Here is a 21,141-nt window from a genome sequence, read left to right as displayed (position 1 = left end):
TTTTAGGTTCTACCTAAACTCAAATTCTTTATCTGGAGATGTTTACATAATGCTTTACCGGTTATGTCTAATTTGGTTCGTCACAGTTGTGGCCATACTTCTACTTGTCCTATTTGTCACTCAGCCTTTGAGACACTAGAGCATATGCTTTTTTTTATCTATCAATTTGCTCGTCTTATTTGATTTGCTAGACCTTGAGCATATTAGCCTTCTCTCCATGATTTTCCTACTTTCCCTATTTGGTGGAACTTTTTATTTTCTAGTGCGATATCTGTCCATGATGGGCCCTTACTTCTTGTCTTGGTAGTCCTTACTTTGTGGCATATTTGGAAGGTACGAAACAGGTGCATTTTTTATCAGGTTCTCATTGTTACTCGTCTCATTTCGCTCGATTATTCATACCTATGTCAAAGTGGTGTTTTTACTAATCCTCTCTTGTCTAGATCCTCTTTACCTTTTGGTAGTGAGTGGTCTCCTCCTCCTAGCGGAATGTTTACTTGGAAGGATCGGTTTTCCCTTACGGTAGTTGTTGTGCTTCTTATTAATGATGATATTTACCTGTGCATGGTCTGGCCAAATAGGTGTAGTGCTTATCTTGCGGATAAGGCTCGGTGTAATGACCCGGAATTCGGACCGCTACCGGCACTAGGATTCAAATCGACTTAAGGTCGCCGGAACCCATAGCAAGCCTACTATACATCCTGGGTACCTGATAAAATCCCATACATGATCCTACATTATCACAAATACTTAAACATTCTATGAAACCAAGCTCAACTTGTACATGTATCATACTGAAAACATAAAACTCATACTAGAGCCCTCATCAAATGCTCTAGTATGGTTAGCATCACATGCCTCAAGCTTGGTTCAAACATAACTCATAATTAAAAACTTTTACATAATGATCATGTTAACAGGGATTACAAAGGTAAAGAAAACTAGGGCCAAGCACAATTCTATTCCATTAAAATTTACATGTCCACACTATTCTATTACATAAACTATACCCGCTACTAAGTCGACTTCCCGATGCTATCTTTGATCCTGCAAACTTGGGGTTAGGGGAAAGAGATAAGTTACAAGAGTCTAGTGAGCAGAACATTAAAACAGTTTAATAAACGTATGCTCGCATAAAATGTGTCACAACACAAACAATTCACATCAAGATGGACTTATCACCAGTAACCCTCTACACATTCCAATATGCCCGGCCCTCGACGGAGCTCCTCAGGACTTTCGCTTAAACATAACATAATATATCCATAATGTCAGGGGCGTAGAATGGGCAAGCCCTGGTCTTTCCCTTACATAGTGTCAGGGGCGTAGAATGGGCAAGCCCTGGTCTTTCCGTATCCATCATAACATATCATACTAGATGGCTAGTGGGTCATCCAATATCCATCCACATTAACAGTAAATTATGCAATGCATCATATTCGTGAATTCTAATGCAAGCATCCTAATATATAATAACATGGCATTCGTGATGCATGAACATGCTTAAAAAGTTTGATTACTTTAAAACAATAGATTAGTTTAGTTCTACTCACCTCTGGCTGACGTTCGCCTAATAACGACGCAACTAACTCATTGAAGGCCTCTATGGTCTCCCAGGTCCGATCCTACATAGATGAACTCAAATTAGGGACCAAACATAACTATTACATGACTCAAAACAACTCCTCGAAAACTCCCTTAAAACATAACAAAACATGCACATAAAATAAGCAGAGGAAGGCTGGGCAGGAGACTTTCGGCGGCAGGTTCGGCAGCCTAAACCCCTTTACAGATCCAAAAGTCCATGCTTTCGGGGGCAGGTTAGGCGGCCAAAAGGCTGCCTCCACAAGCAGGTTCAGCGGCCGAATCTTGCTTCAGCGGCCGAACCTGGGTTCTTTAGCAAAGCAGAACCCGATTCTGCTCTATATACTCAGCCACCAAAATTCTCAAATCCTCACACCCAACTCCTCAAAACATGCATACTCACTCATCAAGTATAAGGGGTATAAAAACTAGCATAAACCCCAACAAACAACAATAAAAACTCATAAGAGCAAACATTCATTAATAACCCAACTCAAATCCTAAACTTTAGATCTATTCATTTCATGCATTATAAGCCCTTAACCCTTTCTTAAAACTTGATTAAAACTTAGAAAAATCAAAGATCTAGACTTACCTCTTGGAGATCTAGAGGTGACGGCAACCCCAACATGGAGATGAGGTAAAACGGTCTTCGGAGGTCTTCAAGGTTTAAAAACTTGGATTCAAGTTCAAATCTTCAAAAACAAGAGAAATCTCATGAATTTCTGAAAGATTTAAAGGAAAAACAACAAAAACATTAAAAAATGGCAAGAACTCACCTCTGCCCGAAAATGAAGAGAAAACTCTCTCATTTTCAGGCTAGAGGCCTCTTATAGGTGGCCGGATAAACCACATTTGGGGGGCCGAAAGAGGAGGTCCCGCGGCGGCACCACCTTCGGCGGCCGAACCTGATTTTTCCCATACAAAACTATTTTCTTCAAAACTCTTTTCTTTCTTTCTTAAAATCTTAAAATTTTCAAAATTCACTTTATAAAAACCTTATTTTACCCTTCCTAAAGAGATTTCAGTTTCGGGATTCCAAGTTCCAATGGGGATTCCATCGGAAGATTGAAATTTCGGCGCCGGAGTGTAGCCGGATATTACATTCGGGCTCTATTAGAAGGACTGAAACTAGCAGTTAGTGTAGGCCTTTCATCACTTCTTTGTGAGGCAGATTTCACTCTTTTAATTAATGCTATTCGGCACTCGTCGTTACCCCAGCCATGGAAAATTCAAACAATATTAACTTCTATTTTAGCACTTTTTTTCATGTTGTCAGTTAATTTTCTTTTATCATATTTTTCAACACATCAATTTATGGGTAAAGACAGCAGCTAAACTTTATTTTAAAGGTTAACTTTGTCCGATTGGATATTTTGGTCTTTCCCTTCACCATTTAGTAGCCTTGTAATGCAGTCTCATTGCCCATAAAAAAAAAATTATTTATTTATTTATTATTTTTTTCAAAGTTAAGGAAATTTATCAGTAATATATTCGGACATAATGCAAGTCCAATAACAAAGAAAAAGGAAAAAATAAAGCCCTACTACAACTACAGAAGAAGTGCAAGGACGTGTAGAACCACAACAGCAACCGTCACTGAAGAGCAAGTCTTCTCAAAGAAATGCCATCAAAATCAATATTTACAACCACTTGACAGTGGAAGGAATAGACTCCCAAACCAAAAACCACCGGATGAAAAATTTTATAAAAATTTAATTTAATTGATTTTTTTAATATTAATTATTTAAATTAAAAAAATCAATTTTTTAATTATATTCTATTCATTTATAAATACCTCGTTTATTGACCAGATTTTAGCCAAACCCGTCCATAAATTTCAGGACAATATCATTTTTCATAATTCTTGCGAATAAATGAAGATTTCATAATTCTTGGAGATGGGTAAAGAATTTTTCTCCAAAACAAACATGCTTTAAGGCACTTTTCTAGATGCCGAGCAAAGTCCATAGACAAAACGGCAACCAAAGTCAATTTTGAACAACTAGAGATATGATTAGGTTTGGTCATTAGCATAAAAGGATAAAAGTAGTAATGGACTAATGGTTCAGGAGCAAACCAAATAACATCTACTAATAACATCTCAACACTCAGCTTAGTGCGATATCAATGCATATATATATCGATTTTGAATTTTTAAAATTAATTAGTCGATTTTATTTTTTTTAAATATAAATTAGTATTTGACTAATTACTATCAAACTAAAAAATCAAGACTTCAAACTAAAACTATATGTTGGGCTGCTCTTTCCCGTTAGTCCTATTCAATTTTACCACACTCCATTTCTTAATTTTCTTTCTTTTCTCTTATATAATTAATAATTTTTATTCATTAATTATTGGTTTAGAACAGTAAAATCCCTTAAATCTATTTGGTTAGGACTTTATTAAAACCTTCTTTGTCAATTTATTATGTATCATTAGCCACTCAGCCCTCTGAATGATTAATGCTAACATAAATATTATATTAATTATGTTTTTAATATTTTATAATTATTTAATTATTTTGCATTGTAAAATTAATTTCCCTCGAGTGCTGTCCTTACTTATAAATTTAAATATAAAAAATTGAACAAATATTAGGTCATATAAATTCGTATTTTTAAATTTAAATATAAAAATATAATATATAATTAAAATGTTAGATTGAGTTTCTCTATATGATCTTTTTGTGACTCGATAATTTCGTATTTTTCTCTTTTTTAAACTTAATTTTTTTTCCCTTCCCATTGAAGACAATTTACGTCACTATCGATGAAAAATAAAATATTTTTATCCATATTAAGAGTTTCAGAAATATTCTGATTATTACTTATTATTTCTGTATGATGGGATATTTCTCGCATACAATCCAATTAATTTTTAAAATATGCGAACTTTTTTAATAGATTTATGACGGCAATTCTCGGACAGTTATTGCATTGAAGGATTTAGCCCTAATTGCAAGCTGAACATTTTATTTTTAATAGAAATAAAAGTTTTTAGTTCTCGTATGAAATTTTTTCATAATTTTCTATATTTTGATGGTTATTTCTGAGTTAATAGATAAGAATTGAGATGAGACATTTCGTTAATGTGGAAGAGTCATGGGTCTGTTTTTGTGATTGACTTTTCTTCAAATTTTATTAATTCAGTTATTTTGGAATATAATATTCAATGGAGGTTTACTAGTCATTATAGGTTTTCGAAATCGCAACGACGACGTTAGTCTTGGAATCTTATTCGAGTTTTATCTCGTATAAGCTCTCTTCTGTGATTTTGTTTGGAAGACCTTAATAATTTATGTTTGAGAGATGAGAAAGAAAAAGTATTTTTATCAAATTATCTTATACAGAGATTTAGACAAGCACTTACGCATTTTTGTCAAATTATCTTATACAGGCATTTAATTTTAAATAATTGTAAATTTTTATTAAACTTTAAAACTGATATTTCTATTAAATAAATTTCTCGTAATATTATTTTAACTATTTATATTTTAATTAAAAACTTTATTAAATATAATTATTTTTTTTATGATATTTTTTTTATTTAATAAAATTTTATTAATTCAGATTTTGTTTTAAAAAAATTTAAATAAATTTTATTTAAATTAGGTTATATAAATTCGTGCTATAAATATAGTGTACGCAGTGGATGAGGTAACAAAATTGTCATGAAAAGACAACATAACGATTTCCTTTGCAATTCCCATCAAAATGCAGTTATAGGCAAAACTGAATTTTCTTCATTCATTTTAATAATTCCCATAAAACAAAAATTGCCACTTGCTGGCTATCACTCCAAAGATCAACTGTCATGAATTTCTGTACTTTGGCAAGACACGTGAGAATCCTTTCATAAATCTTCACCATAGCTGAAGTTTTTTCATGCACAGTTGAATTTGCAGTTAAAAACAGCTTAATAATAATAACATTAGAGGCGTAAATAAACAAAAAGGAGGCATAAGAGAATAGGGTAACCCTATCTCTTCAATTGCATTATGTTATGTCTTCTTCTTTTTCCCGTCAAAGAGAAAAGGAAAGGAATTGAGGAAGTAGAGAAATAGACAAAAGAAAGTACAGATAGATCAGATAGAAATTTAAAGTGGGTTTTGGAAGAGAGCTTTCAAGAGCGTATTTGGATAAAGCAAGCATCTATCTATCTCTATTGTCTGAAAAGAAAACTGGCAACCACAACCCTAGCCACGTTCCCCACTGCCATACGCTTTATCCATATCAAGTAGCCTCAAGCTAAAGCAATGGCCAAAATCAGTCAGACTCAGCATTATCTTTCACCCATTGGTGTAACTGCACTGCAGCCTGTTCCTGCTGCATTTATTAAGCAGCTCAGTCCTCGCCATCTGCGGTGGATTGCACAGATATTGCTCATTCTCGAACTTCGAAAGCAAACCCGTCAAGGCAGAGAAATATCCCTCGTTGTAAAACCCGTGATAAGATAAACATCCATGACTCATCCACAGTCTATTCAAATATTCAATTCAAACAACTACGTCAGACCACTCTATGATCTTTCTTTTCACTTCTCTGTTTTCCAAATAACAGTAATTTTCTTTGGGAATTCTAATTCTATTAAATCATAAATGAGAAAAGAATGTTTCTTTAAAGAAAAAAAAACTGTTCCTTCGAGCTCAGATCACTACTACGCTACATTAACATTAAAAACTCAACATTAAACAGCAGAGATGAAGATGATAATTAATTAAACGCAACGCCTAAAGTTTGTTTCTTTGCAAGGGGAAAAAAAAAAGAGATCTAAAAATTCACAGTAGCTTTTACTCTCTCCTTAGTCCTTCAGTAGGGCGGTGGTGGCCTAGCAGTGGGTGCCCAGATTACATCAGAGGGCAAATGACAACTGTACATAACCATCCCGCACGACTCCCCTCCACCTTGCGTATGTCCACTATCTCCTCCGCCTCCACCGGCACCGGACACAGACGGAGACTGACCCTCGCCGCCAGACCCAGAGTTCCTCCCTTCATCTTCACCCGGTAACCGGTGATAACTAGGGTTATTAAACGTCGCCGCGATGACATACACGGTACCAGCTGCTACCAAGCTTCCAGCAACAAACCCACCCACGATCTGGCCCTGCGGACCCGCCAGAGAGATAGTAAAAGTGTTGGGCACTGGATGCGACACCGGTTGAGGCATAAACGTAGCAGAAAGCGATAGAATATCGAAGCTTCCATGGAAAGTAATGGTAGACCCGGGAGTCGTTGATGGCTGACGAAGAGTAACATTAGTAACGGCGCCAGATCCTGTAAGAACGCAGATTCCGATGTTCTTGCGGCGACAAAAGCGGGATATCGATTCAACGACGTCGCTTCCACCAGGGACTTCGAGAATGTAAGGACTCATAGCTGGTTCAGGGTCTCGTGTAATGACCACAGGTGGTTTAGGTCTATTCTTGGAACCAGGCGGTCTACCCCTGGGCCTGCGAACAACTTCAATACTGGCACCATCAGTGCCAGCACTGCTATTGGGTTCGGTGGGTTTCTGCTTCTGGCTTGGTGTTGTGGTGGTGGCGGGATTGGTGTTAGGGGAAGGGGTGGTTACGGCGGCAGCGCCGGTGCTTCTAGTTTCATCATCTTCAGATTCACGAGAGAGTTGGAAGTGCTGAGAGAAAGGGAGCTGGTGATGGGGATGGGGATGAAGTTTAGAGAACATGTTCATAGGGGTGACGTTTTCATGCTTTGGTGGATGGTGTGCCTCTACATATTCACCTTTCATGTTTTGCGTTATTTTATAATCTCTATTTTTGGCAAGTATGGCTTATAATTGGTAGGATATTTGCAAATTGCTTGGTCGGACAAGATCAATAATAAATAATAAAAAAATGGAAGAAGAAGAAGAAGAAGAAGAAGAAGAAGATAAATTACAAAGATGGATAGATATGGAAGAGGATGAGGATGGGCAACGAGGAAGAAAAGAGAAGGATGGTTCTTAGATATGTTTAAAGAATTTAAGGAGAGGAAGAGGTGGGTGTAATTGTAAATGTGAAGTGGGAGAAGAGTTAAAGAGAAGGTGGGTGAACTTGGAAACCAAGTAAAGACTAATAGCGCCGCTGGAATTGGGAAGGTAGAACTGTTGAAGGGTAGGGTCCACGAAGAGACAGATTTGGTTAGCTAACTCAAAGCACTTACCCCCTTTGGCCTTAGAGGATTTTGGTTTTATTAGTAGATTATAAAAAGATTGATTAGAAACAGATGATCTGGTTTTTTTTTTTTTTTTATTTTCTCTGAAGAATTATTGAAATTTAAAGGAGAGTAAGAAGAGAAAGCAAATGTGAAGAGTCCTTTAGAGCATCCCCGACCGAGTGGATTGACAATGACAAGTTGATGTTTTATCATTCGGGTTATGGGGGAATGCTCTTTATGCATCTTCTCTCTAATTTTCAATTTCTCTCTCTATCACTATTCCATCATCATGGCTTTTCAAATTTTCCATTTCTAGTAGTCTCTAGAGAGAAAGCCAGCCTTGAACACCCATTTCGTATATTGAAAATGAAAACACATTCAAAAACACTCAGGCTCTTTTTTTTTTTTCCCTAAAAATAAAGGAAATTTCATAGAATGAGAAAAAACAGTACAATTCATAGAAAAACATATTCAAGCTTTGGATGTACGATAAAAAGTTAAAATTAAAATAAACATACAAATTTATATCAAGAAAATTAATAAAATTAAAATAAACATATAAATTTATATCAAAAGAATTAATATAAGAGATATTAAAATTTATAAAAATATTTTAAAAAGATAATAAGTATACGAAAAGTTAAATGTATACTCATTTATAATATTGACGAGCAACCATGTCTCGCTCGTAAAAAGAGCAATTTAAAAATCAATAGAAAAATATTTTTAATACGAAAAGTTAAAATATACAATTCAAACGATAATAATTAAGAATAAGAAAAATAAAAGCAAGTCGAAATTTTTAATTGAAACATAAATACCGGATAAATTAAAAAAAAGTTAAAATTATCCAAAAAAGAAATTCTCTCCCTTCATATGAGAGAGAATGGGCTAAATTATTATATAAAAAAAAAAGGCTCATTTACTTAGACAATAAGGCTTTACGTAGATTTCTTTTTCATATGCTGCAGTTTTTGTTGAGGTGGGTTTTCTTGTTTTTGAAACCTTGATCAAAGGGAAATCTCTGGGCTTTTCTAATCATTTTTTGCTTAGGAAGCACATTTTGATTTGTGTTATAGTTTATGTAATTTTTTTAAAAAAGAAAAAGAGACAAATATTGGTGTACCTTTTTTTTTTTTTCCAAATTAAAACATATGAAATATGTAAAGTAAATAAGAAAGTGGACCCGCATGCATAGTGTAATCACTCTCCCTTTCTTCCACTTGCAAGCAGCAACCCTTATTTCCCTAACTAAGAATATCATCACAGTATCTAGATTGTGTCTTTTTGTCTTCTGGGAAATTTTTGTTTTGTTTTGTTTTGTGCTGTGCTTCCTTATCTTTTAATCATATTTTAATGTGCTTTCCCATTATTTAAGACAAGGGTTATGGATGATTCGAATTGACAATAACTCAATTAAATTTATATAAAATTTAATTTAATAACAATTTTAATAATATTATTATATTTTGATAAAAAAAATATCATGCTAAATTTAAGAATGCACTAAATTATATATAAAAGTAATTTTTATAATTTATTTATAAGAAAAACATTTTAATTCAAATAACAGTTATTAAAATGAGTACATAAAGTGATAAATATCAGGAAAAATAAAATTAAAAAGGAAGTTTAATAGTTAGGAAAGGTGATATGTAGCATAAACGTTTAAAAGAAGAGAATCGTAAAGCTTAAGTAAGAAGCATGGGACTATCTGCCCTGCAGACAGCAGCCGAAAGTGAAATCCTCCGTCTCCATGAAGACCAAATTGGCTGCTGCAAAATCTAATATCTTAGATGCCACGTTAAGCAAACCTATAATTTCCTACACATAAATAATATATTTGCCAATTGCAAGCAATTAATTCTTATCTTCTATACGAAGATTATATAAATATATTTTTTAAACTGAAAATTAATTAAAGTATATATCATGCTTACAATTTCCAAAGGGCCAAAATCATTTTCCATCTGCTTTTAAAAGGGAGGTAGATAGTCTCTTGATTTATTGATTTAACAGAAGAATTTTCTTATTTTTGGACTAGAGGTAAAATTGGAGCTTACATTTGAACTTCTCTGTAAATACAACAAAAAAAGCACTAAACGACAAATAATTAAAATATTTTTTTCAAAGTTTCCTTGAATTTGATATGAACACTTTTACAATTTAAATAATTTAAATGTTTTATTAATTATCCTATAAAAGTATTAAACGAGAAATAAAAATAGATAAAATACGTTTAAGGGCTTTAGTTAGTCATCATTGTTTGGAAACTTTTTGGCAAATAAATAAGGAATGCTCATTTGGGCAAATGGTGAGTAATCAATGTTGTGGGCTCATAATTGCGACGAAATCACTGCTCAATATGTTGTTTAACTAGAGATTAACACGATTGTGATTAACTTGTTAAAAGTATAAAACACCTCTTAATAGGAGAAAAAAGAAAAAAAAACAAGCAAGATAAGTATTAATGGAGGGTCATTTTCATTCATCAATTAATCCAAATCCCAAATGATGGACTATGCTATTTCAAAATGAGTATCCCCAGGCTTGATAGAGACATTGCTGGAAAATTAACCTAACATTGAACCCACCACATATTCATCTTTGAAATTTAGGTATTGTAATTGTCAATGTGACTAATCAGTTAACATCATATTCATCCATCAGTTGTGGAGTTAATGACTCATGTAAACAAAATATTAGATAAAATCGTAACTGTACCTACTGTTATTCTGCACATTGAAAAACATGTGATTTTCATCTATAAAGGGCATAGATTAAATTATGTTGTTTATATATTTCTAATATACTTCTATGCTAAATATTTATTATAGACGGTACGAATTTATTTTATCTGAATCTGAATTTTAATATTCTCAATATTTAAATTTATTCTAAATTTTAAATCAAAATTTTATAACTGATTCAATTATTATTACACAAATGATATTCATATCTGTTTAATTTTATATATTTTAATCAACATGTCATTCATTCTACAGAAGTGAGTGACCAGTGCTAGCAATGAATTTCATGAGTAAAAATTATAAAATGAAAAAGCTATCCCCCTTTTCTTTTTTTTTTTTTAATTTAATTTATTTAATTTTGAAATATCTATCCCTCTAATTTGAACCTCACGAGATTCACGTTTCAAAAGAAATGCCAAAAGCAGTAGCGGGTAGATGCAAGAATGCATAGGGAAATATTTACCATAAATGAGTAAGTGGCAGATTGACCAATTCCCATTGATACACATAAATACAGAGGTGGAGACGGGCAAGTTGCTCTAGATAGCGAAACTAAATGCGATTGGAACCGATTCTTTTGTCCTTTTTGGTTTTGGCTAGTTTATTATATCCACAGATGGTGAACATGAACATTGTCCCACTTGAACATAAGATCATTGAATTTTTGAAGAAGAATGAACTCTTTCCAATTTACAATATTGGAAAGTTTAGCCCCATTTAAAAAGAGACACTTGGAGTGCTTTGAATCTGTCACTTAAAGACGCAAAATTTTCTGTAAAGAAGGAAGTCTCCATGTCACTGATACAAAACGAAATCACGAAAAGTGAAGTTTCAATCATATTTAAATATCACACATGAATAAAGCAACTGCAAAAGCCAGCACATACATTTTCACGCTATAAAAGTTAACAAGATTAGGCAACTAGCCTCAAATTCTCGCTAATAAAGCGAGCAGTGTACACACACTTAAAGATTATGTAATCTGGATTTGATTTCTGCTCTAAAAGGCAAATGAAATGCTTAGCCTGGTAGGATTCGTGCTGTTAAAATCACAGGCTCAAGAAGAAAAGGACTAGTTGTTGAGTGGGCAGAGGACAGAAAAGGAAAGAAATTGTTGCGTCCTTGGGAAGGCTTGGAGTATTCGGCAATTCAGGGATTGGGACAGAGACAAGAGGCAGGGATGGCAATTCATGCTTTTAGGCACAGATGGGCCCGGTGATGGCAACTCGTGCTTAGGCAAAGACGGGCAATTCTGGATTCGGAAGCTCATGAGCCTTGTACTGTACAATATGAAAGGTGGACTAAAATAAGGTTTTTTGAAGTAAAATTATATATATATATATATTTATAAATCTTTTTTATAATTTTTTTGGGTTTTGTTTTTAGAGTAGGTAAAGGTTTTTGAAAATTTCCTAAAAAGATTGAAAATACATAATGTGATGAAAAACAAAGGTTACTTTATTTTTCAGATTTTAATATTTTTAAAACATTGAAATACTTGCCATCCATAAAACTTACTCTTAAGTATATAAAACTCAAAATGATATGTTGAACAACTAGAGATAGTCTAGTTAATTTTTCTCCAACATTAAAAAGATGAAGTGAATGAAAATCTTGAGTTCAAATCACTCCAAAACTTATAAGATATTCACCTCAACAATAAGAAAATAGGAAAGCGGCCTCTCTTATTAATGTAGCAGTTGTTACTTGACAATTCTGACTTCTTTATATATAAAAAGCCATCTCTAGACTTCAGATTGGGTTCATATGATTTTTTTAAGGTTTTATTTTTTCGAAAAAAGCGTTATTCAGAACTTCAATGGAACCATAATAGCTATTTTCCATTGCTATGAGCGAGTTGAATGTTTTAACTATGAGAATAATTTGAATGAAGAGAGCAGTTACATTTGAAGGGAAATACTTAGGGATTTAACTAAGATAAAAATAAGAGGTTCTCTATAAAAAATTGGATAAAATTCACATTAATATTTTTTAAATTTATGATAGGAATTCATCTAAAAATTTCATTATACACGTGATAAAAATAACAAGTAAAAAGCCCACAAGGAAATCATTTGGAATGTTATTAATTGATATTTTAATTTTATAAAATATATTAAAATATTTTTAATTTTTTAAAAAATCTATTAAGTAATTTTTTCATTAATTTTAATTATTAAATATTTTATTATTTAATTTTTATAATTTAAAAAACTTACTAATTTATTTTTTAAATTTATAAAAAATTTATTATTTAAAATTTAATTTTTTACAAGTATCGGTTAAATTAATAAAAACTTAACTAACAAATTCTTCAAAACGTTAAAAATATTTTAATATATTTTTAAATTTGATAAATCAACTAATAAATTTTTTATATTAAATTTATCCCTTAGCGCAAAATACCAAGGCGGCTCATACTGATTTGGCTGAATCTTTGTCAAGGTAGCGTGAAATGATCTCCACCTACTTAATTAATTCAACTAACGGAATACCCATCAAATTTTCATTTAGATTTTACACACTATTAACAAATGACAACGCATTGTCACCAGTAAAGAGTAACAATGGGTGGTCACATAAAACAAAGCAACTAGTACAAGTTGCGTCTGTTTAATGGCCTACAAGTCCGCGCATGGGCTCAACCTTTTCATCTCTAATCTACGGATCATTCCTATGGACGTCCAGAAGGGTGCTTTTATCTTTCAAGTATTAACTTTAAAATGACAATGTAGCATTGAACATAAAAGGGGTGAATAATTGGCAAAGTAAGCTGCTGCTAATACAAGGGTCAAATTGAAGTATATTACGTTGAGTAAAAGGAAAAATTGAAGAAAACAATAACAATAAAAGTGCGAAATCAGGATGAACAAAAAGGTAGGTGGAAGACTACCATAGTCATATACGAGCAACATAAGAATTGGCCTGTGTGACGTATCTCACCCATCGATAAGGGTTGTAGGTATTAGACTTCTTTGCTATCTGCAAGTATTTCACCTGCACCAAAGAAACCATAATAAAGAATTGGTTGTCTTCAAAGGCACTCGAAAGGAGTTGGTTACAAGTTAAATCATGCACCAGAGCCCCCCCCCCGCCCTTCCCTTTCTTTTTTCGAGCGATGCACTAAGTTTAACTGATGGCGTAGGTAATTTATTTCAAGCAACAAAAATACACTACTCAATCAAAAAAGCGTCTCTTGAAAACCATAAATACAAACAACCCTCGGCATTACAAGGAGATTACAGGCAGTAAACTGTTCCCCCAATGAATATCTCAGGATGAGGAATGGAAGTTGATCAGTTATGGTAAGAAATAGAAGCCGTCTTTAGAATAATTTTTTTGCAGGTCACCTTCCTTTAAACGACAATTATTTGTGATGAACAGAGGAAGAAAAAGACTAACGGGGACACAGGGTCCAGTCTCAATAGTGACCTCTTCTAATTGTTGTAAATGTGTGAATTGACTGCCAATACTCGGTCACCTTGACTTGACCAGCGACCAAAAATGGCAATGAACCAAGCAAACAATAGCAGTGGGTGGGGATGAAGCAGTAGTAGCTAAAGTTATAATATAAATTAAGGCATCCTATGCATAACAAATGTATAAACTTCAACATGTCATAATTTGCTAGTGTATGCAGCCATGCATTCAATTCCTAAAAGGAATGATAGCAGGCAAAGTTAATGGTTCACCTGAAGCCTAGAAGCATTGTACATTGGAATTGTGAATGTCATGCTGACTGGTCCAGCCTCCTTTGTAATATTCCCTGCACCATAGCAACAAACATTGATTGGGCACCACATTGAAGTGAAACATCAAAAATTGAAGCATGGTCTCATTGCAATAGATTTATAATTCATACCATGCAACTCCTGTGAAAACGTCAGTTTTGCACGTAATGTATGTTCGGATCCACCAACAATCTATAGCATATTTGAATGTGTAAGTTAAATACTACTTGACTAATGCAAACTTAATGGAATTCCAAGTAAGACGTGTTTAAGAAATTCTGACCTTCTTCAATCCCCATTCAAGTCTCTTATTTGCTTCTTTAAAATCTGTTGTTTGTCCAATTGCTCCAGGCTCCAGCTCATAAGTAGCTCTATAAATGCCCGACATGATATTTAATCAGAAAAAAGTTATGGCATTTTAAATTCATAAAAGTTACATGCACAACCACTATCACTATAATTTGCTTCTGTTGACTCTGCTAAAAAGTCAGATGGGAAAAGTGACCTTTTCCAAATCCTTTTAACATGCTGAAAGCTGAATGCAGGTTGACCAACTTTCTCAGGTCTGCCCCTTTTTATAAGGTTTAGTAACCTATCTAGAAAGGCTACAGCTATCTCTACCATTCTTCCAATGCTTCCTTAGAACCTAGCATGTCTACCACCCCCCTTCAATTCACGTACTAGCACTGCTCCTAATAATTATATATTCACTTATTGTAATTCAATCAAACTCTCGACACATTTTAGAACAGTTTTTTCTCTTTCACATTTCCCATTTGAGAAGATGTTAAACAAGTTTGTCTAGACTCCAGATTTTCTATTGTAGAATCCAGATAGGGAAATGTTTGCTGCACTAAGTGTAAAAGCACAGCCAGTAAGTTCCAGCAGGAAACATATTTAAACCACAAGAACATATAATATAATTTTTGCAGAAATGCATTATTGAGTCAGCATGTTCCAAAAAATGTGCAAAATGGAACTGTCTTCTTGCCTCACCAAACAAGAGACTACATAGGATCATACCTGGCAGTATATTTTGGCAACGGCATCTGTACAGAAATTGTGTTTGCTGTAATGCTTGAGGGGAACTCAGCCGATATTTTAAGGATCACCTCAGCCTGTATGCACCAGCAAATATGAGGAACAGCATGGTTATACAAGAAATGCAAAAATGGTGAACAGCAAAATAACTTTAAACTATTCTAAGGCCGTAGACATTTTATACTGAGCAATATTGCAAGGAGTCCTGAATCTATGGAATTAAGCCTTAAAAAAAAGGTATTACAGAAAGAATGAGAAAAAGAGGAAAGAACTGGAAGAAAGAGAAAGAAGGGAAGATTCTAGAGATATGCAGCTAAAGGAGATTAGCAAAGAAATTAATCTGTTAGAGAGAAATGCAGGGGTCTTGCCTTCTGGAGATACCAACAGAAAGGGGATTCAAATCCATTATATATAGAGGCTATTTTCAGAAGCTCGAGGCAGAGAGTTTTATTGTTTAATTTTCAGTTATAAGCTGGGATTAGCATTCTGCTTGTACAGGAGATTCTTTTCCTGGTTCTCTGTTATTATTGTTCTTTTATGCTCCGAGTCATCTTTTCGGAATTGCAAGAAGAGGTATTAATTTATTCTGCAGGAAAAGTGCTGTAATAGGTCTTATTGTTCTTTTATGCTCTGAGTTGTCTTTTTGGAATTGCTAGAAGAGGTATTAATTTATTCTACAGGAAAAGTGCTGTAATAGGTCTTGCATAATCAAAACAAGTGAATTTCCTCAGGTATAAATTATGTGTTTCTTATTTCTTATAATGCTGAAATGTGTTCCTAACTCTATCATAAAGCATATACCAGCAAAAGCAAAGCAGAAAATCAGAATGAGCATCATGCCTCATGCAAAGATACTGTTATGTCATCATAAATAGTTTTCTTTCTCAACTATTTTCATAATCCAGCAGATTAACCAAGAGCAAGATAGCATTTACCTTGAGAGCTCCTGCTACCTCAATCAAAGCATTAATGCGGAAAGGAGGTTTGAATTCCTGGGTTAAACGATAGTTCATGACAGGAAATTCTCCATCTGGGGGCACCTGAAAAGCATATAATTGCCTGTCTAAAGAACAAGAGACTGAAGAGAGATAAACAGGATCTCTTCAACTAACAAATATTTTGCTTACACTGTTTTAATTCACTCACCAGTGTCAATGTTCTATCAAGATCAAAATTATCAAGACGTACAGATTCATGGAAATTACAATCATCAAGTATCACAGCTCCGGACCCAAATGAACTCCTATAATCTGCAACAGCAAGCAGCAACAATTGAGACATATATATGCCTAGTAATGGTTCATATTTGTTAGAGAATAATTTATTGTTCATTAAAGGCCCTTAGTGAAGGGGAGAAGCTTCGTGACAGGCAGCATGCAGCCGTCCGTGGATGATTAAGTTACAGTGTTGATAGTTTTGGGCATTTGATATTATTGATGGTGAAACTGTATCCTATTTTGATAAGGAATTCTAGGTGTTAGGTATTTAGGCAATATAAATAGGGCCGTAACATTTGTTCAATAGTGAGAAATTAGGGAGCTGTTGATGGATGTAGGTACACTTGCCGACCATGTAACATTCTTGTGTTTGGTTTTCTTTCTTTAATTTCTAATCTGTGTGTGAGTTCATGGGCATTTTTTTTCACTAATAATACATAGATACATACATATGAGAGGGGGAGAGAGAGAAAGATTAGACAAAAAAATTGAAGAAAGTAACTTCAAAGATATTCATCAATATCATGGTTATCATAAACACCCTCACACAGAAAGCAAGATAGGAAAAGGCAAACTTACCCTTTTCACTGAAATTCATGAAAATTGCTTTCATCAGGTACCAATATTTGTAATGAGAGATTTCAAATCCATTTATTGACTGGAAAAGTTGTCATTTATAGGTAATGTGGCTTTTCAGTATACTGAAACCTTGGGGTGTTGGGGGGTGTATAGACAGTGAGAGAGAGAATTGACCAAAAATAGAAAAGAAACTTACATACATACTCATCAAATATCATGGTTATCATAAACACCCTCACACAAAGAAAGAAAAAAAGCAAGAAAGAAAGAAAAAGGGAAAATAAACCATTTTGAAAGAAAAATACTTTTGTTAGGCACCAAAACTTTTAACTACAAATTACATATCCATCTTTTGACTAGGGAAGTTGTCATTTATAAGCAATGTGGTTTTTCCATATCCTAAAATCTTGATGTGTATACTCATCATGCTTGCATGCATTTGAAAAAGCCACTTAATCATGTCAAGTTAATGTTGAGGAAATCATGCTAGTATTGTACAGTGTAATTGTCAGAAAACTAGGAACGTACCATAGGCTGATCTTCCATTTCCTCTTCCTATGCTCAGGTCCTCATTAAGGGCTAACCGAATTTCTGGATTTCCAGTAAGATAACTCTTCATTTGAATGGTGCCATCAATTTCAGATGTCAGTATATAACCCTGTTTGTAGTAATACCACTTGTTAACAAATGGCCTAATGTGGAAATGAAACAAGTATTTTCAATGAACAAATAAATCAGTTACTTGGCAAAAGTTCATAAATGAATTCTATGATAAGAATAACTGCAATTCAATTTAACATGAAGAGATTTAGTGATCACACATGAAATTCTAACCACATTTTGTTAACAAGTTGATCCAGTGAATATTTGCAACCACGCAGAAAATGTTAATGCAAGTTGCCAATTGGATGTGTGCATGATAAGGGGAAAATAAACTAAATTTAGTTGTATGTTCAATAAAAATAACTGGAAGGATATGGATATGACAAGGTATGGACAGAAATAAGAGGTAATTTAATTAGAATTGAAATGTGACCTGATTTTTGTCAAATAACCAATACTTACACTAGAGCTAAATGTGACACTGATTTTCTCGATTATATCCACGAATATTTCCTCCCTCTTCCTACCTCCAGGCTCATTTGCCACAACAGATTTAGTTACTGCTGTACCCGGCATCCTTTTTGTCCCTTGCTGTATTCATCCAAAGTCAAATAAATTGCAAAGCAGGTGCATAATCAATATTATCCAATTAATATTTAATTTAAATGAGATTAAAATGATTACATCATACCATAAAAATGGCAGCAGGGTTCAGAGGCTGCAAACGGCCAGCATCAACCACAATTGGCTCATTAAAAACATAGGACTTCAACAATTCAGTAGATGTTGTCTGTACATAACCAAAATCCTGAAACAACATAATTGCAAGTCTTACATAAAACCTTCCTCATAGTTACACTTCCAAAGTAAAATGTCTGAATTTCACGGAAAGCACATGTCTATTACTTCTATACACAGTAGAAAGTATACAGAGCTGAAAATTCGAATTGACTGATACTCACTCAATGACAATTGATAGGGAGAAAAGGGTCTCTTTAACTAATGAATATAATTGAACTGTTGAAAGAAACAATTATAATTTCCAAAGTCAACAGCAAGGATGAAGAACTAAACAGAGTAGTCAGAAACACAAGCCTGTGAATCAGATAGTGTGCGCTTGATTTAGGTTCAAACATTTCAAAACAGAAAACTCACTTGGTACTAGAAAGGATAGATATCATGATATGAAACTTACTATCACTTCATCAAGCAATTCATACACGAGCACAAAGTTTTTCCGCAAAGAATCTTCATTGAGAATCCCAAGATAATCTTTGATAACGCGAGCAATCCTTTGTAAGAGTTCCAAGACCAGTGATGGTGACACATTAACCCTTGTGGTTGCAACAAATAATAATCCAACAACCTTTACATGAAAGTAGTTCACCCCATCCACATTCTATTGATTAAACACACAAAAAAAAAGTACATTAGCTTACTTCCCCTTTTAAATGATATTAACCAGCATGATTCAATGAATAATAATCTAGAAAAGCTATAAAAAATAAGGTAAGCACAACCATATTGATAAAACAAAATCATCCTGTAGGAAAAAAAATTCAAATACAGACACTTGAAAAGACAATGGTGTAAAATTTGACAACAAAATGCTCTTGAATCTTGATAAACCATCAAGAGGCCATAGAGGGGACATTCTTAAAGTTTTATCATTGTCAGAATGTCCTGAAGTCACTTAATCATTACAAACAATTTTTAAGGAAGAAACCTTCAGAATGATCCGGCGGGGGGAGGGGGGGTGGAAATTCTTTTAGTAGATTGTTGGGATATTTCACATAAAAGGCAGCTAAAATTAAATGAAAAAGGATTCTAACAATATTACGGAACACATGAAAGTCAGTAATAATTAACAAATAAGGCATAAATTCTTCCCCCTAATATAATCCTATTATGAAAACTACATTCATTCAGAAACATAATACCTACAAAGACAGGCGGCGCCTCTTCTTGTCCATCCTCCTTCCAAAACTTCACTTTCCGAAAAAATATTTCTGCACTTCCTTTTGGTACTTCACCGCGATCTGAAATGTCATTAAAGTAGCTAAAAGACAGTTACAATTCAAGACTCAAGTCTGAAATTCAAATACATAAGCTCTCAATCTTATCCATTAGCCAGTATCTAAAAGCGAAAACCAATCTTACTCTATTGAAATATTCTAGATCAGAAAGTAAATTTTAAAGCTGGTCGCTGGATCTGTAGCATCTAATTGAAATCCTAGCTAATTTTAGATATTAACGACGCCAATCTATGATATCTTGAACAGAATTATCTAAAATCAGGTAAAATTTATCATAGATCCATAAATGAGATCAGGGAGGAAAAGAAGAGAGATAACTTACAGTCGCGGAAGACAATATTATCGCCTCGCTGGGATAGCACAAAGAACTGAGAGATCATTATTGCTCAGCTGTTTCTTCTTCCTTTTTCTTTTCGTTCTCTAATTTGTCTGTCTGTAAACCAAGCTCGGGCGATTTTCCCTTGGCTTCGAGACTTCGACTTGGACTGGAGATACAGTTTCTGTGACGATTTTATATCTCTGTACGTTGATATTTTTGTAATTGCACTTTGACCCCACGCAGAACTTGATTAGTTGATTTGATATTACAAAAATTATTTTTACAATCCTGAATTATGTTAAATTTAATACATATATATCTATTTTTTAAATTCAACAATTTAATCATTATATATGTCCAATTAAAGGTACTTCAGTTAAAATAGTAATTTTTTTCAATTTAATAAAATTAAAATATAAAATTAAATTATTTATTTTAAAAAATTTAGAAACATAGGTATTAATTTTAATATAATTTAATGATATATTTAAAGTTATTTTAAATATAATTAATGAAAAATTAGATGAAGGACTTTAATTTGATGAAATCAAAATATATGAAGTAATTTGTTATATTTTAAAAATCAAAGGATATAATATATTTTAGAAACGCAAAATTAATTTATCCATAGGTTAATTCTAAAAAAGGAAACCCATAGTGTGATTATTATATACTTTAAATGCATATTGTTATTATTATAATTATTAAAGCGTATAATTCTTTTATTCCATTTCATCAATTTATTAAAAGTTTATTGGCTAAAAAGACCAATTTTTAAATTTATAATTAAAACTTTTAATTTTAAATTGAAAAGTTTTAACTTTAAAAATTTGTTGTAACAATTTTTTAAATTAATTTGATTATATTTAAATTACCTACATGGGCATATGTCATTATTTTTACTAATTTGATTAGTTTAAATTAAATTTTAATAAAAATTTTAAACTTTTAATTACTTAAAATTTATAATTAATATTCTTATTAAAATAATTAAATATTTAAAGTATATAATTTAAAAATTTTATATAATTAAAAGTTTAGGGCTTTTAAAAAAATTTAAGATATTAATTAAAGTTTAATTCTAACTAATCATATTATTTATATAATAAAAATAATCCTAT

The 21,141-nt window shown here is 33.0% G+C and overlaps 2 protein-coding genes across 2 annotated transcripts; both read right to left on the bottom strand.

Moving 5' to 3' along the window:
• Positions 1-5,533: 5,533 nt before the first annotated feature.
• LOC110606315 (AT-hook motif nuclear-localized protein 28) lies at positions 5,534-7,735 on the bottom strand. The gene has a single exon (XM_021745071.2). It carries the CDS (start codon positions 7,335-7,337, stop codon positions 6,399-6,401), a length of 939 nt encoding a protein of 312 aa, XP_021600763.1. The 5' UTR covers positions 7,338-7,735; the 3' UTR covers positions 5,534-6,398.
• Positions 7,736-13,231: 5,496 nt separating this feature from the next.
• On the bottom strand, positions 13,232-20,205 carry LOC110609648 (AP-4 complex subunit mu). The gene is made up of 13 exons (XM_043954217.1): positions 20,024-20,205; positions 19,610-19,704; positions 18,861-19,064; positions 18,357-18,473; positions 18,128-18,256; positions 17,591-17,720; positions 16,413-16,516; positions 16,202-16,306; positions 15,249-15,343; positions 14,509-14,596; positions 14,357-14,417; positions 14,187-14,260; positions 13,232-13,491 (listed from the first exon to the last, which is right to left on the bottom strand). The coding sequence occupies exons 1-13, from the start codon at positions 20,079-20,081 to the stop codon at positions 13,393-13,395; spliced, it is 1,359 nt and encodes a 452-aa protein (XP_043810152.1). The 5' UTR covers positions 20,082-20,205; the 3' UTR covers positions 13,232-13,392.
• Between the last annotated feature and the right edge of the window lie 936 nt (positions 20,206-21,141).

This window comes from Manihot esculenta, chromosome 2 (assembly GCF_001659605.2).
Source record: "Manihot esculenta cultivar AM560-2 chromosome 2, M.esculenta_v8, whole genome shotgun sequence".
NCBI lineage: Eukaryota > Viridiplantae > Streptophyta > Magnoliopsida > Malpighiales > Euphorbiaceae > Manihot > Manihot esculenta.
The sequence above is the reverse complement of the archived record's forward strand: the minus strand, read 5'-3'. Positions and strand labels throughout refer to the sequence as shown.

Bases quoted from the DNA above. Each gene is read 5' to 3' on its own strand.
- LOC110606315 (XM_021745071.2), bottom strand. From the start codon at position 7,337: ATGAAAGGTGAATATGTAGAGGCACACCATCCACCAAAGCATGAAAAC.
- LOC110609648 (XM_043954217.1), bottom strand. From the start codon at position 20,081: ATGATCTCTCAGTTCTTTGTGCTATCCCAGCGAGGCGATAATATTGTC. The intron at 18,257-18,356 runs GTATGATGTAAT...GGATGAATACAG, and splicing joins ACCCTGCTGCCATTTTTATG to CAAGGGACAAAAAGGATGCC. The intron at 15,344-16,201 runs GTAAATGCTATC...TGGTGCATACAG, and splicing joins AGGTAGCAGGAGCTCTCAAG to GCTGAGGTGATCCTTAAAAT.